A 13,954-nucleotide genomic window follows, 5' to 3' on the forward strand; every position below is an offset into this window, starting at 1 on the left:
CTGGCGGTCTTCAGGAATTTCAGATTACGGTGGTCAGTGAAAACTGTCACTTGATGTCGAGCCCCCATGAGGTAATGGCGCCACTCCTTGAAGACATCTTTGATGGCTAAAAGTTCCTTCTCCGTGATGGTATAATTTCTCTCCGCTGGTGACAGTTTCCTCGATCGATATGCCACTGGATGCAGTTGTCCTGTCACCTTATTCCTCTGAGATAGCACTCCCCCAACCGCTTGATCGGAGGCATCAGTTTCCACATAAAAGGGTTCCATGGGGTCTGGATGTTGCAGGATGGGTGCTGATGTAAAATCCTGTTTCAAGGCCTTAAAGGCTTCTTCAGCTTCATTCGACAATTCAAATTTAGCTCCTTTCTTTAACAATTGAGTGAGCGGCAAAATTTTCCTCAAACTCGCTGATGAACCGCCGGTAGAAGTTCGCGAAGCCTATGAAGCTCTGGACTTCCTTGACGCTTGCGGGCGACTTCTATTCGACCACAGCTTCAATTTTCTTTTTATCCATAAGGATTCCACTAGGTGAGATGACAAATCCTAAGAACTCCACTTGATTCACGCTGAATGCACACTTCTCCAGCTTCACAAAGAGACTATTGTCCTTAAGTTTCTGTAGTACTCCCTTGACATGCATTTGATGTTCCTCCGCATTCTTAGAATAAATAAGAATGTCGTCAATATAGACGATAGCAGATTGATCGGGGAAGTCTTTCAGGACATCGTTTATGAAATATTGGAAGGCTGCCGGGGCGTTGCACAGGCCATAGGGCATAACCTGGTACTCGAAGAGGCCAAACTTGGTCCGGAAAGCCGTCTTCCACTCGTCACCCTCCTTCATTCTCACCAGATGGTAAGCTCCGCGGAGGTCGAGCTTGGTGAAGATACTGGCTCCTTTAATTTGATGTAACAAGACCGAGATGAGGGGCAGGGGATATCTGTTCTTTTTGGCGATTTTGTTGATGGCACGGTAGTCTATACAAGTTCGCAGATCCTCTTCCTTCTTCGGCACGAAGAACAACGGCGAAGATACTGGAGACTGTGAAGGTCGAATGAACCCGTTAGCAAGATACTTATCTAGATACTCCCTCAGGTGCTGATGCTCTTTTTCTGTTAGAGCGAAAACTCTGCTGCATGGCAGATTAACCCCGGGTTCCAGTTCGATTTCACAGTCGTACCTACGATGGGGAGGGAGCTGTTCGGCCTCTTTTTCATTGAATACCTCTTCGAATTCCTTGTATTCTTCTGGCACCTCTTGGGCATCGATGATACAGACGGATTGCCCGGTTTGACACAGCGAATAGGCAGGATTCGGTTCACGTATTCCTTCATGTTTCCTAAAACAATTTTCCAAACAGTAATCTGAGATCATTTGGATGGATCTGGTGCTCCAATTAACCATTGGGTTGTGCTCGGTGAGCCATGGAAGTCCCAAAATCAATTCGAACTGAGGGGCGTCTATCAGGTTAAATTGGATCTTCTCTTCATGCCCATCACTCGAAATAAGTTGAACGACTTCGGTGTGGCTAACTATGGGGCCCGAAGATAGGTTTGTGCCATCCACGGCCCGAACCGGTTCACTCCTGGTTTTCTTGATGGCTAGTAGGCCCACTCTGTCGGCAAACTTCAAGTCGCAGAAGTTTCCAGTCGCTCCTGAATCTATCATCACCGAAACTTCCGACAGGACAATGTCTCGAAATTTCACCCTCATCGATAGTATCAAATGAGGTGTCGCTGACTGTAACGTGTTGGCCACTCTATGCTCTTCTGGAGTTTTCTTGATTAACGCATCCACCTGTTCAACTCCGTCAACAGGTGGTGCCTCTAGTTTTCCTTCGGCTTGAAGACTGTTTTAGGTTTCTTAGGGCAAAATTTCACAAAATGGCCACCAGTACCACAGTACATACATAGATTGTTTGTTCTTCTTTTCTCTTTCTCCTCTCTGGTTAACGGACCTCAAATGGTGCCTATTTGCATCGGTTCCGTCCCTGTCTCTCCATCCTGGCTCCGATGATTCTCTGATCGAACTCTGTCGAATCTAGGAACGGCTGGTCTGAAGTCTCTCCTTTTCTCGCCCTTTCTTTCGCCTTGCCGAAAATCCAATTCCAGCGCGAGATCCACTAGCGCCGAAATTTCCGTGGGCCTATTAGGGATGGCCGCCAGCCCGTCCTTTAACTCATCCTTCAGGCCTCTGTAGAAAACTGCTGCTCTCTTACTCTCCGGCCAGTCTGTCTCCACTACGAGCTTGTTGAATTGCGCTAGATAAGATACCAAATCCCTATTACCTTGTTTTAGGTCCAACAGTTCATTATCCGTCGCTTGGGATATTCTTCTCCTATCGAAGATTCGTAAAAATTCCTGTTTAAATTCTTCGAAGTTTCGCAAAATGGGGTCATTCTTGGTGATTAATGGTAAGGACCAAGCAGCAGCGTCCCCACTCAGATACGAGAGTATAAAGGCGACCCTGGACTGTGCGTCTGGAAAAATCGAAGGGCGACACAGGAAATGCAAAGAACACTGCGTAATGAATATCTGTGCCTTTTGTGGGTCCCCGTCAAATCTCTCTGGGGCAGCTAGTGGAATGACCGGGGATAGGGAATGAATAACTTGGGTTGTCATTCTATTTGAACTCTCTGACATGGATCCCGCTAATTCCTGCTCTGGACTAAAAGGCTGTCTAATCTTTTGAGCCGACTCCGCAGTTTCTTTCTTAGAGTTTATTAACTCCGACCTAAGGTTTCGGTTTTCCTCTCTCAAGTCACTCAGTTCCTTTTGTATGGTGTCTAGAATTGCCCCTAGGTTTTGTACGTTTATCCCCTCTGCCATCTCTGTTCGGGTGCGAAGGCAACTTGGGCACTTCACTCTGTCAGGACTGCAGAAAGCTCTGTGGTATTGGACTGCACAGGAACAGAGATGCCGATTCCCAAATCCACTCTGAACGATAACCCAGAGCCCACAGATAACATGAGTCTCTAAGCCATCATCCCGAGGGAAGGGGGATTGGACAAAATAACAAAAGAGAGAGAAGAGAAGAGACTGTCTGGCAGATTCTTGTCTTCAGATCCGGTCTGCAGATCTTGTCATGACTAATGCAAACACGTCTGAGCTGGGGATGCTCAGACGTGGGTCCCAGGCACTCCACACCACTGGAGTCAAGCTAGCCGGGCTGATGAGAGGTGTTACCTCGAAACCGGTCCGGTCCTCGGATGCTTGATTCCGTTCTGGGAAGGACATGGCTTTTGTAGTTCGGACTGGACTGTTCCCATGGGGCACAGGGTCAGAGCTGATTTGCATATCGCCATTGTCTAACCCAGGGTGGTGTGGAGTGCAAAAAAACGATGGATTTGGGCCCAGATCTTTGGACTGGGTTGAATGTGTGACATTGATCCACATTCGGTCCATCACCTGTTTTGTTTGCAAATTCGGTCTAATTAAAATGGGTACTATTTCTTTTATTAATCAATCCATACTCCGCCTTTATGTTGACCCTCTTGAAATTTGTTACAAATCAAAAATATTTTCATGCTTCAATATGTAGATAGACAATTATCTTTAGAATTAATGAGTCTGAAAATTCTTTTGGGAAAAGCTTATGAACTTATCTCGTCCTTCCTCGTGAAATAAACCCTACAAAAACCATACTTCATCAGTCTCTTACCCCTCCTCTCTCCCTCCTGTTACATATGGTTACAATCACTCTCACTTTTCTTGTTTTATGTCTGTAGACGCCCCAGAGTGTGCGCGTGTGTGTATGTGGCTGTTTAGAAGACAAATGTTTTGTTAGTCTGTTTGTGTTCGTTTCTCTGTGCGTACATGAAATACAACACATATTGCATTACAAATGCTATAGGTGTCACATTTGCAAAAGTTATAACTATTGGCATTGTCATACACAATGCCAATAACTCAAACTTTAATGCTGCGAGACCTATTGCATTGTAAATGCTTGTTTTTGTTTATTTAGGTTTATTTCTCTGTATGCCAAATATTTAAAAAGATTCAATAGTTCTTCAATATTTTCCTAGTTATATTTAGACTGGGACTTTTAGACCTTGTGAACTGTTATTTTACACCTTTTGCTTTAAAAACCTTCAATTAAAAGTATTTTATGGGAGTGTTTCAGGGCTTTGCAGTGAGTCCCACGCTATTTGGTCTGTGTCTCTTTCCCCTGGCTAATTTGAACGAAGGCTTTGGCTATAGTTCCTGCACCTATGCTGATTCTGAGCTTGAATGTAGACCCTAACTATTTTGCTGCCTGCATGACTAACGTTCCAAACTGAATGACGTTAAATGGGGATAAGACATAATAATCTTTGGTAATCAACAAATATGAACTGCCAAATGGTGGCCTCCGAATGTGGGCCCTCCCAATCCGGGACAGTCGGCAAAAAACTTGGGGATGATTTTTAACTCTAGATAATCTTTTTCTCTTACAGTTAAACAGGCTGGTTTTCGCATGTTATGTTAAGGGTTTTGTAAAGCTCATAGCTGCCCCAAAACGGGGCTTCCCAGCGCCAGACTCCACAAACGTATGGACAGTGACTGCTTATATAAAATAAAAAGGCTATATGGATTAGAGCCGAGTTTTAGAAAATGTTCTAAAGAGAAGGTGATTCTGGATTTTCCTAAGAGGACGGTGGGGGGGTTCGGGGGGGGGGGTTAGGGACAAAGGACACGGGGGCGAGGGATAGGGGCCACCAGCGATTGCCACAAGAATGGACGTTTACCTAACAGAATTTCGGGGGGGGGGGGGGGGGGGGGGGCTGTGGGAGCGGTTGCATTCAGGCAATGACAGTTCAGGCCTCAAAAACCGTAAAAAAGTTACCAGACCTGCAGTCCAGTTACTTAAATAATGTACTTGACATTTTAATGCTCTTGACCCCTAAACTGGTTTCAAATTACGTGATCCTGGGCAAATATTTCAGTTTACTGAGCCACCATTTACTTCATTATCACATATGAGAGCACCTTCAAATATGTGAGTTCAGCATGTCTGCTGTGCAAAAAAACTTTTGTTTGATTTAAAAGATTAGACTTTTTCTCCATATATAATACAAATCTAGCCACATATATGATAAATCATTGAATGGCCACAGAATTTCGAACTGACATGCTGTTTTACTGATAAAACTATGTAGTGTACAAACAATGTTTGGAAATCGAGTTTCTACAAATATTTGTCATATGCACATAACCAAGTAAAGTATTCTAATTTGTTGTGCTCCTATTAAAATCTTTGTTTGCATTACACTTCTGAATTACAAAAATAATAAATGTGCTTTTCTAACTCTTGATATATTTTGAGATGTTTGTATTATTCCTTTACAAGCTATTTAAAATGTTGTGTTTTAAAAAATAATAATCCTACAGCCTTTTGTTTCACAATGATTCAGACCGGTCACTTGACAAAAACCACTAACTGTAGTAAGAGAAAAGTAAGCACAATTTTCCAGCATAAGATAAGCAGCAATTAGTAATAAAAAGACAAACTAACATTTGACCTCTGTTCTTGAACAGAGGGGAAATGTGTCAAGATAAAAATACGATTTAAAGGCACCTTAATTGCTCATTCACTTTCTGAATGAACAGCAGTTCTTTTTCAGCTCAAGCCCACCTGCCCAAACGAACCAGTAAGTCCTAAAAATGACTCGACCTGATAAATTCTGACTCGCCGTAGCAAGCGTGCAAGTAGATTTTTCGAGGCCACTTTGCCACAACAGCTTAAGCCTCGAGGATTTGATAACCTGTGCCAGAGGTTGAGCTTATATATTGGATAAGGTAGGGCTCAATGAAGAGGATGTAGCCTTATGGCTAGAGCGGTTGACCTCGAAGCTAGGGAACTGAGTTTGATTCTCTGCAACGATTCTCAACATCGTGTGATTCTGGGCAAATCACTTACTCTGCCTAACAAAAACAATAAGTGTGTTAATCTTTTACGAAACTGGTGCTAATGTGAAGCGCTCTGATAACTGATATCTTCAGGCCTAGTTTGCACTTTGTTTTAATGAAGAACCCTTGGGGGGCAAAGGGGGGGGAGACACCATAGTGTAAGGCATGAGACTGGGTTCCATAAGGTGGAAAGATTACCTGGAATTAGTGCTCTAAAAGAAAGGAGGCAAGCCAGGTCAGAGAGGACCCTCCTATGCCAATGTTTTGAAGGCACTGGAGCAAGATTATGTGAGATACTGTGTCAAAAGGCTGAGGCCCTGCCCTCATCCAAGGCACCACAACATTTCTCAGTGGTTGCAGAGAGGGGACATTTTTTATCGTGAGCAGACTTAGAGCCATTTTGAAAGGTGTCAGGAATATGATTGTCTTCAAAAACATGGTCAGGATGCCATTGACTGGTCTCTCTGTGATCTTAGCAAGGAAAGGTAGGAGGGAAATAGGGCAAAAATGTTCTGGTTTTGAGGCACCCAAAGTAGTTTTTTTCAAATGAGTGATAACCTTAGCTTGCTTTCAAGAGCTTCCCACAGAGGCAGAAGATATTTAAAGGTTCCCATTCTCTAAGCATGATGGGAGAAGAAACTCCTGTAACTTGATAAACAGATCAAGATTAATGGGGTCCACTGGTAAACCGGATTTCACTAAACTGCAGAGGGAAAGAAAGGAGTATGAGCTCAGGAGAGGTAGTGAGTCCAAAAAAACTCTAGGATTGGTGACAGCTGGCTGCACCGTAAAATCGGGCCTAACATCAGGTGCTGCCAAAGGAAAGATAAGGATAGATATTGAACTTACTAATAAAATACTCTGAAAATTTCTCAGAGTAAACTAGAGCCTTCAGTGGGATCAGGTGCAAGCACTGGTTTTGTGAGGCTGTTCACTAAATTAAACATTTCTTTGGCCGGATTATTGCTAATACTAATTTTATTTGTATAGTGTTCGGCCCTAGATTTCACCATAAGTTTATGATAACTTTTAAAGAAGATCTGTAGGAAACTTCAGTAGAGAATATAAGTTTTTTTCCAGGCGCGTTCTAAAGTCTTGCAGTGCTTTTTGGCCAGGGCAAAGGTCTTATTAAACCAGGGAGCCTCGAGCTGCTTCTTTATGGGATTTTGTCTGACAAGAATAAAGGTGTCTAGAGCCGAGGTAAGTCTGGATTGCTAGGAATTATTAGCTTCCTCCACAATTGGAGGTAGGTAGGGGTGATTTCCTGAATAATAAAATGTCCAAATATTTGAAGGCCTAGTTAGTGCCTAGGGCATGTGGGGGTCGCGACTGGAACAAAAGAATCTGCTTGATGGTGCAAACAGATAGACAATGGGGGGGTCATAAAATGGTCGGGCCAAACCAGGGGGGTGGCCTGTAGGGAGCAAAGATTAGAAAAACGGGCCAAGAGGAAGGCCAACTTCTAGAATGCGTTGTGCCTATGACTAGTTGAGTTAGCTGCATAGCAGCAAGGTCATCTATAAAATTGGTGATATTGTGATAGTGGCCAGTTGGAAAGAAAGGTATTGTCTCAAGCTTACCTGGGACAAACCTGAACTCATGTTATTGGAAAACAACATGAAACCGGAGTTAAGTCCGGACTGGCCGAGTTGTCTAGGCTCTTCTCCACTGCCAAAAGATGTCATCAAGAGTCTTGACATATGGCTGAATAAAGCATTCAAGTTTGACTTTGTCTGGGAAGCTTGCAACTACCTGCTACAGCATGTTTAGAATGCTTCGAAAGATACTCTTTCTTCTTCCCTTTATTGCAAAGAGACTGATTGCGAGCTCCAAAGGCCACCATGATGAAACTCCAGGAGGTACAGAACTGTGCTGCGCGGTTGCTGTTCAACATACCTCGGCACCAATCGGCTCGACAAGCTTTGAATTCTCTTCATTGGCTCCCTGTGGCTGAGAGGATCAAATTTAAATCCCTGTGATCGCCCACAGAGCACTTTCTGACAGTGGGCGTCTGATTTCCCGTCCCATGCTCTCTTACCTTCCCTGAAGAACCTTGCGTTTTTTCTAATGTCTATTTGGCCAAAGTACCCCAAATTAGAAGGGAAAGATTTGGTGGGTGCTCTTTTTCATACAATGTGACCAGGCTGTGGAACAACCTCCCACTTTTTCTCCGTTCGGTAAATCATCTACTCCTCTTTTGGAAAATGCTTAAAACATGGCTATTCCAGAACAGCTGCCTTTAATGATGTATAATTCAAATATCTTCTGTGCTGCACTATTGGCGCTGGGATGCCTATAGGTAGCTATGCGCTCTACAAGTGCTTCAGAGAATAGAATCATGTGTGGCTTTGAAATGCTAATTAAAATCTCCGCTAGTGTTAAAGTTGGCTAGCCTAATAACCAAAGGTGCTATGAGTAGTCAGCGCCTCACTAAATGCTTTGGAAGGGCCTGGGAGTCGGTAGATTAAACCGCATGTATGATCCTACTAAGAGTCATCCGTAAGATTCTCACTTTGATTTCTGTGGCCTCTAAAACTACGATGGTTGGACCTCGTTCACAGTTCAATAATGGAAACTCGTTGCTTTAGGGAACTCCCACAAATACCATCAGAAAGCTCCAAGGGTTCTTAAACTCGGCTGCCAGATTGGTGCTGGGATTGGGGTATAATACCTTAGTCTTTATGTCGATTTAAGGGCCTGTGCCTACCTCATGCTGTTTCATTGCCAAATGAGCAATAACTGTATGAAAAGTCTCTTTTCCAGATATACCCCCGCTAGGACCCTATGGTCCTTTTCCCAAGTTCAGCTGGCTGTTGCAAGATTGAAGAAAACTTGATTTGAAAGACAGATGCTCTGGTTGATCATCCAGAAAGTCTGGAAGAGCAGGCCTCTTCACATTTGTTCCCAATGCAACCCAACGCAGTTTAGGAAAGATCCTAAAACGTATTTATTCATCCATAATTTATTCAACCATAGTTATCATTCTCTTCTGTTTGTGTACTGCAGTCTTTCTGAGCGCCAGGACATCTCTTCTTATGGTAGATGGAGAGGTGTGGCGCAGCAGCTAGGGCAGCTGACTCCTGAGCACAGGGTTCACAGTTCGATCCCTGTCTCTGGCGGCAGCTCAGCTCATTACCATGTGACTCTGGGCAATAGCTCACTTAATCTCCACGACGGCCCCAGCGCCTTGAGATCCGAAGGGGTGAGTAGTTTGTGCTTTACAAATAACGGATTTACGATTTTTTATTTTTATTCCGTTTGTGGGCTTTACAAATGAACTAAGTCAAATTGGCTCCAGGTGAAGAACTAATCCTGAGGCCTTTGTTAATCTGACAGACTTACTTTATTGATATGCTTAAACCAAAAGTGATAAAAAAATAATATAGAAAATTAAAGCTCAATAAAGGAGAAGTATTCTAATGATTTCATTTAGGCTAGGTTAATATCGGTTTGTCTTTATCTGCAGTTCTTCGACATCTAGACTTCTCTCTGTCATGTTGCTTCTCTCGCTATCGCTCTTCTCGGTCTCGCCTTTGTTTTTTATCTCTCGCCGTGCAGTTTGCTCACTCCAAGTTTGAGACCATCCTCAGTTCTCTCTCGCTCTGACTTCCCTCAAGGTCTCACTCTCTCCCGCCTGCCCCCTGCCCTTTCTGACTAATGGCAGAGGCCACTCTAGTTAACTTAGCTGGTGATTTTTGTGTGCCTCACATGTGGATTGCAAGATTGCTGGGTTCACTCCCACTCTTGTGGCCCAAATTGCATGCAAGTCTTTCTGTGATCTCTCTTCCTGTACAAGCTTCAATATTGAATATTATTAACCAAATATATCCATGCAAACGTCACTACACACTGGTCATTAACTCTTGTTAAGAAGAGCATTTATTTTTTATTTGGAAGTGCTTTATGCTTTATGTGGCAATGTGGATACTGTGAGCTGTAGTCCTATATATTTGTCAATTTTGATTATTGGCTGTTTTGTGCCTTTGCAGGATGCACATCGGTTCGGCAGTAACATCCGCGGTGCCCTTAAGGACATCTTGGCTCTATTTCCTGTTGGCAAAAGCAACCAAAAGAAGTAGAGGGGCACGCGATCCGACAGCTACTCTGTGCTCAAGTCCATTCCCAGTGCCAAAAGAAACTTTTCCTGGAGAACACCCAATAAATTGCAGCACACAACAGTGGGTTGGTTGTCTCAACTTGTTGGATTCCACTAACTCAATCAAAAAGGATCCTGTGCTTAAAAGGAAATTCATAACTCACACAAAGAAAAACGCAGGTGAACACTCGCAACAGTCAATGGTGATAGTACATATAGTACAACTACATGTAAGAGGCAGATAAAGACCACACTCACCCACCCACTGTTTCTTACTTGCACAAAATGCGGCCTGACACGCCACAAAAGTACACCCTTGCACAAACACATGCCAAAAAATGGAACCAACACTGCATTGGGTATAGTTGATTGTCCGTGCACACCTTCACTTGCACAGTTGTCAGAACATGGCTGCATCTGGACATACCGCACAGATAAGTATGTTTGAGACTGGCCACGAAAGGAAGCTGAAGGAAATGTTGGCTTCTTTGAAGTTTTGTCTGTGAGTTGGTGCCTTATATGTAAAGACATTTCTTCAATTTTATCATTTTAAAGTAGGAGCCTACATCAACAGGTTTAGGATCAGGTTCTGGTGATCACATCCGTTCCTGGTGTGGATTCAACGATCTGTGAAACCTCCAATGAATTGTATCTATTTGAGATGCTTCTCGGCTGCCAAGCATTTATTTTAATATTAATTACACTTGGAAACCGGGGACAGAACATACAGTCCTAAACTGAACCGTTAACTTCCTTCATATGGCAATGTGAGCTCGACACAAAGTACAGACAGAACTACCAGTTGCATGACAATCCGGCACTCATGTACTAAAGTTCTGCTGTGAGCTGCAGTACGTGTTCGCCGTACCACAGGAGGGGCCATCACTGTTTGATATCTTCTGCACAGCGCAATTGTTCACTTAATAGTTTGTTCTCTACCCTCCCTGTTTTTGGTAGACTGCACCAGGGTCTGTCAGGGCGAAGACAATCTGCACTTGTTCCAACTTAATGGGGCTGGATGCACCATTCCTTGGCAATGTGTAGTCAATTCAGTCATCTCTGGTAAAACAGTCCTGTTGTCAAACAGAAGCTATCTCAACATGTGTCATGTGTTCCACCATTACCGAAGAGGTTAAAGCATTTGATAAATATTTTCTGGAAATATGAAATGTTCCATAAGAGGCTTCAACCCATAAGTTGTGGCGTTGTAGGTGCAGCTCAACCAACCACTAAGACATTCATCATGAGGACTTCTGCTGGATCTTTCACTTATTTGTTATGATGTGAGCTTACCTGGAGACGCTTTCCTCGCAATTTCAACGTCTCCTTCTTGCACAAAATACTGCTGTGCATTTTTCACACATGGGCATAATCTCTGCTTAGACTCCCGTGCTGTGCTCACCTCCTGGGTTGCCATTTGCAGGCATGAATTCTGTGTTCATCATACACATGTCCCTGAACCACATCAGACTTCGATGCAGTACTTATCTAGTGTATTTTTACTGTTCCTCTTTAGACATGAATTGATGTTCACCTCATGCATTGCTCCCAGATCAGCTGATACGTTGATACATACACACCTCATACTTGATTCTTTGTCCAGATCAGACTGGAATGCCCGTTCACCTCATGCATGGTTCCTGACCTCGATCAGACTTCAACACCATGCTCACTACACTCACGGTTTCTAGACTTTGATCAGACATGCAAACACTGCTCACATCATGCATGGGTCTTCTCTTTGGTTATACTTGAATATTGCACTCCCTTCAGAAATGGGTCCGAAATCCCTACTGACTTGAAAACCATTACCTCATTTATGCGTCTCATTCTTTTGCAGACTTATATATCATGCTCTATTATTGCATAGTTGACAGATTTTATCTGATTTGGAACCCATACTTAGCACATGTATCAGCCTCAGTTCTGTGCCTAGTGATACTTTTTTTAGCTGATGATACCACAGTCTGCCCACCTCTATTGGCTATTTAGATTGTCTGAACATATGCCTAATTGATGTAGGGTATGGCAGCTAATGCTAAACTTTCAATTTACTCACTGCAGCAAAAAAATAACATGCCATCTATCTATGCTGAGAATAAGTATGACAAAAAATACATTAGTTGCCATTTAGAAAACTTAAATGTAATGTATTTCTCACCGCTCAACTGCCCACACAGGCCAATGAGTAGAAGACAATTGCATTTCCTCCTTGTAATTCATCCAATCAATGGAAACTGAATGACCGTCTTCATGCTAGTCATTCTTTCATTCGGCAAAAAATGTGCTTCCAAATCTGAATAGTTCAGGACTGATGTTTAGGTCTATTGTATTCCAAAACTGTCTTGCCATTTCAGCCAAGCAAATTTAGGAGCTCTGCCAAATATTTACATAGAATCATACCAATTTTTTTGTAAAATAACATCATTATTTTGTAGGAGGATATGCTTCCTTCCACGCAAACATACACAGGCACCACCGCCTGGTATTGAACGGCAGGGAATTTAGTAATGACCAAAGGATTGTCCATTCTCGGCATACTTTCCATAAGTTCAGCAGTCAAAATAAGATGGACCTGGCTTTTCGTGGAAAAAGATTGTCGGGCCTGTGTTTACAATGCAGATAGATCTGGTTTATCCCAGACAATAAATGGCGGCATTGTCTATACAGCAGACGTACCTGGTGTACAATGTATAATGATTGGTAGACCAGATCAATGCTACATAGTTTGGAATTAATCTGGTTTATCTTGAACGGAGGAGAACTTGCTAGGAACCTTCCATCAATTTACACACATATAAGTTGTTGAACACGGACCCTCTCCTGCATGCCTTTGTGGCACAGGGTGAGGGTTGACCTGGTTTAGCCTGAAAAGCTACTCCCAACCTCCTTTATGTGTAGTACTGATAAGAGTGAGCGTCATTTCATGCCATTAGCAGTAGATGATGTGCCTGTAGTATTTGCTATTAGCAATTGAACATGACAGGTACCGCAGATGAGGAGTTATTATTGGTCCCTTTTTGGAAAATCCTGCACATGCTTGGTCCCTGATGTTCTAAAGCTCTTTGCTGAAATCTAAGGTATATTTACTCATCCTAATCACTGGGGAATTGATTACGAAAATCTCCATTATTGAGCATCTTCAGACTGTAACCTTGAACCAGTCAAGATCACTCCGTGATTCCTTTCTATAAGATGCAGAAGCAGATTCCTTTGCCTCCATCAATCCATCATTCAGACACTGAAAGCCTTCTCAAGAGTGGTCAGTGAAGACTTGCCAAAACCTTTACACTGTATTTTCATAAACCTCTCATAAACCTCTCCAAGCATAGAACTTTTATCTCTACAGAGTCAAAACCAGCAGCTTGCTCCGGGAAAACACACTTTCACGAAACAAAAACTCCTCCTGCCCCTATTATCTTGCTCCTTCCATCTCAACTTTGTATATTCCAGAATGCTTGCGCTCTGTGCCGTTGAGATATGCGGGCCATACCTTCTTCCTACATAGAATCTCGAATGTATCAATCTGTTTCCACAAAAAGGGAAGAAAAAGTGGTTTACCTTTTTAAGCTATCCGTTCATGTTATTGTTTTATTCTTTCTTGTTTTCTACAGTATCTCTTATGCTAATGTTGATTGCCATTATCAATGCAATGTACAAATTAAGAACAACTTGAGGGCTATTAAAGGCCAGTATTTAAAACTTGACGCAAAGAGTATAGTTTTTCTTGTACGTTTGTACATTAGTGTTTCAAATCTGTCATAAACTTTCTCTTAGTTTTGCAAATGCACCTGGTATTTGGACCAAAATAAGTAAGCCTGTCACCCGATGCATACAGCAGTGAAAGGAAGCGAAAGCAGTAGTCAATGAATTATTAAATAGTAATTAGAAGAATAATCTGGTAAATGGCATAATCTGCAAATACACTGTGTCCACTTGACTGCATTATCCATGATACTGAATA

The 13,954-nt window shown here is 42.7% G+C and overlaps 1 protein-coding gene across 2 annotated transcripts in view; it reads left to right on the top strand.

Annotated features, from left to right (window-relative positions):
- Positions 1-13,697, top strand: part of LOC147701481 (carnitine O-palmitoyltransferase 1, liver isoform-like) — a 459,588-nt gene extending 445,891 nt beyond the window's left edge. For both annotated transcript variants that reach the window (XM_086930153.1, XM_086930154.1), the window contains exon 16: positions 9,884-13,697. In XM_086930153.1, coding sequence (XP_086786279.1) covers positions 9,884-9,973 — 90 coding nt within the window. In that variant the 3' untranslated portion in view covers positions 9,974-13,697. The remainder of the gene's footprint in view (positions 1-9,883) is intronic.
- Positions 13,698-13,954: the final 257 nt, after the last annotated feature.

This window comes from Lissotriton vulgaris, chromosome 7 (assembly GCF_964263255.1).
Source record: "Lissotriton vulgaris chromosome 7, aLisVul1.2, whole genome shotgun sequence".
NCBI classification, from domain to species: domain Eukaryota; kingdom Metazoa; phylum Chordata; class Amphibia; order Caudata; family Salamandridae; genus Lissotriton; species Lissotriton vulgaris.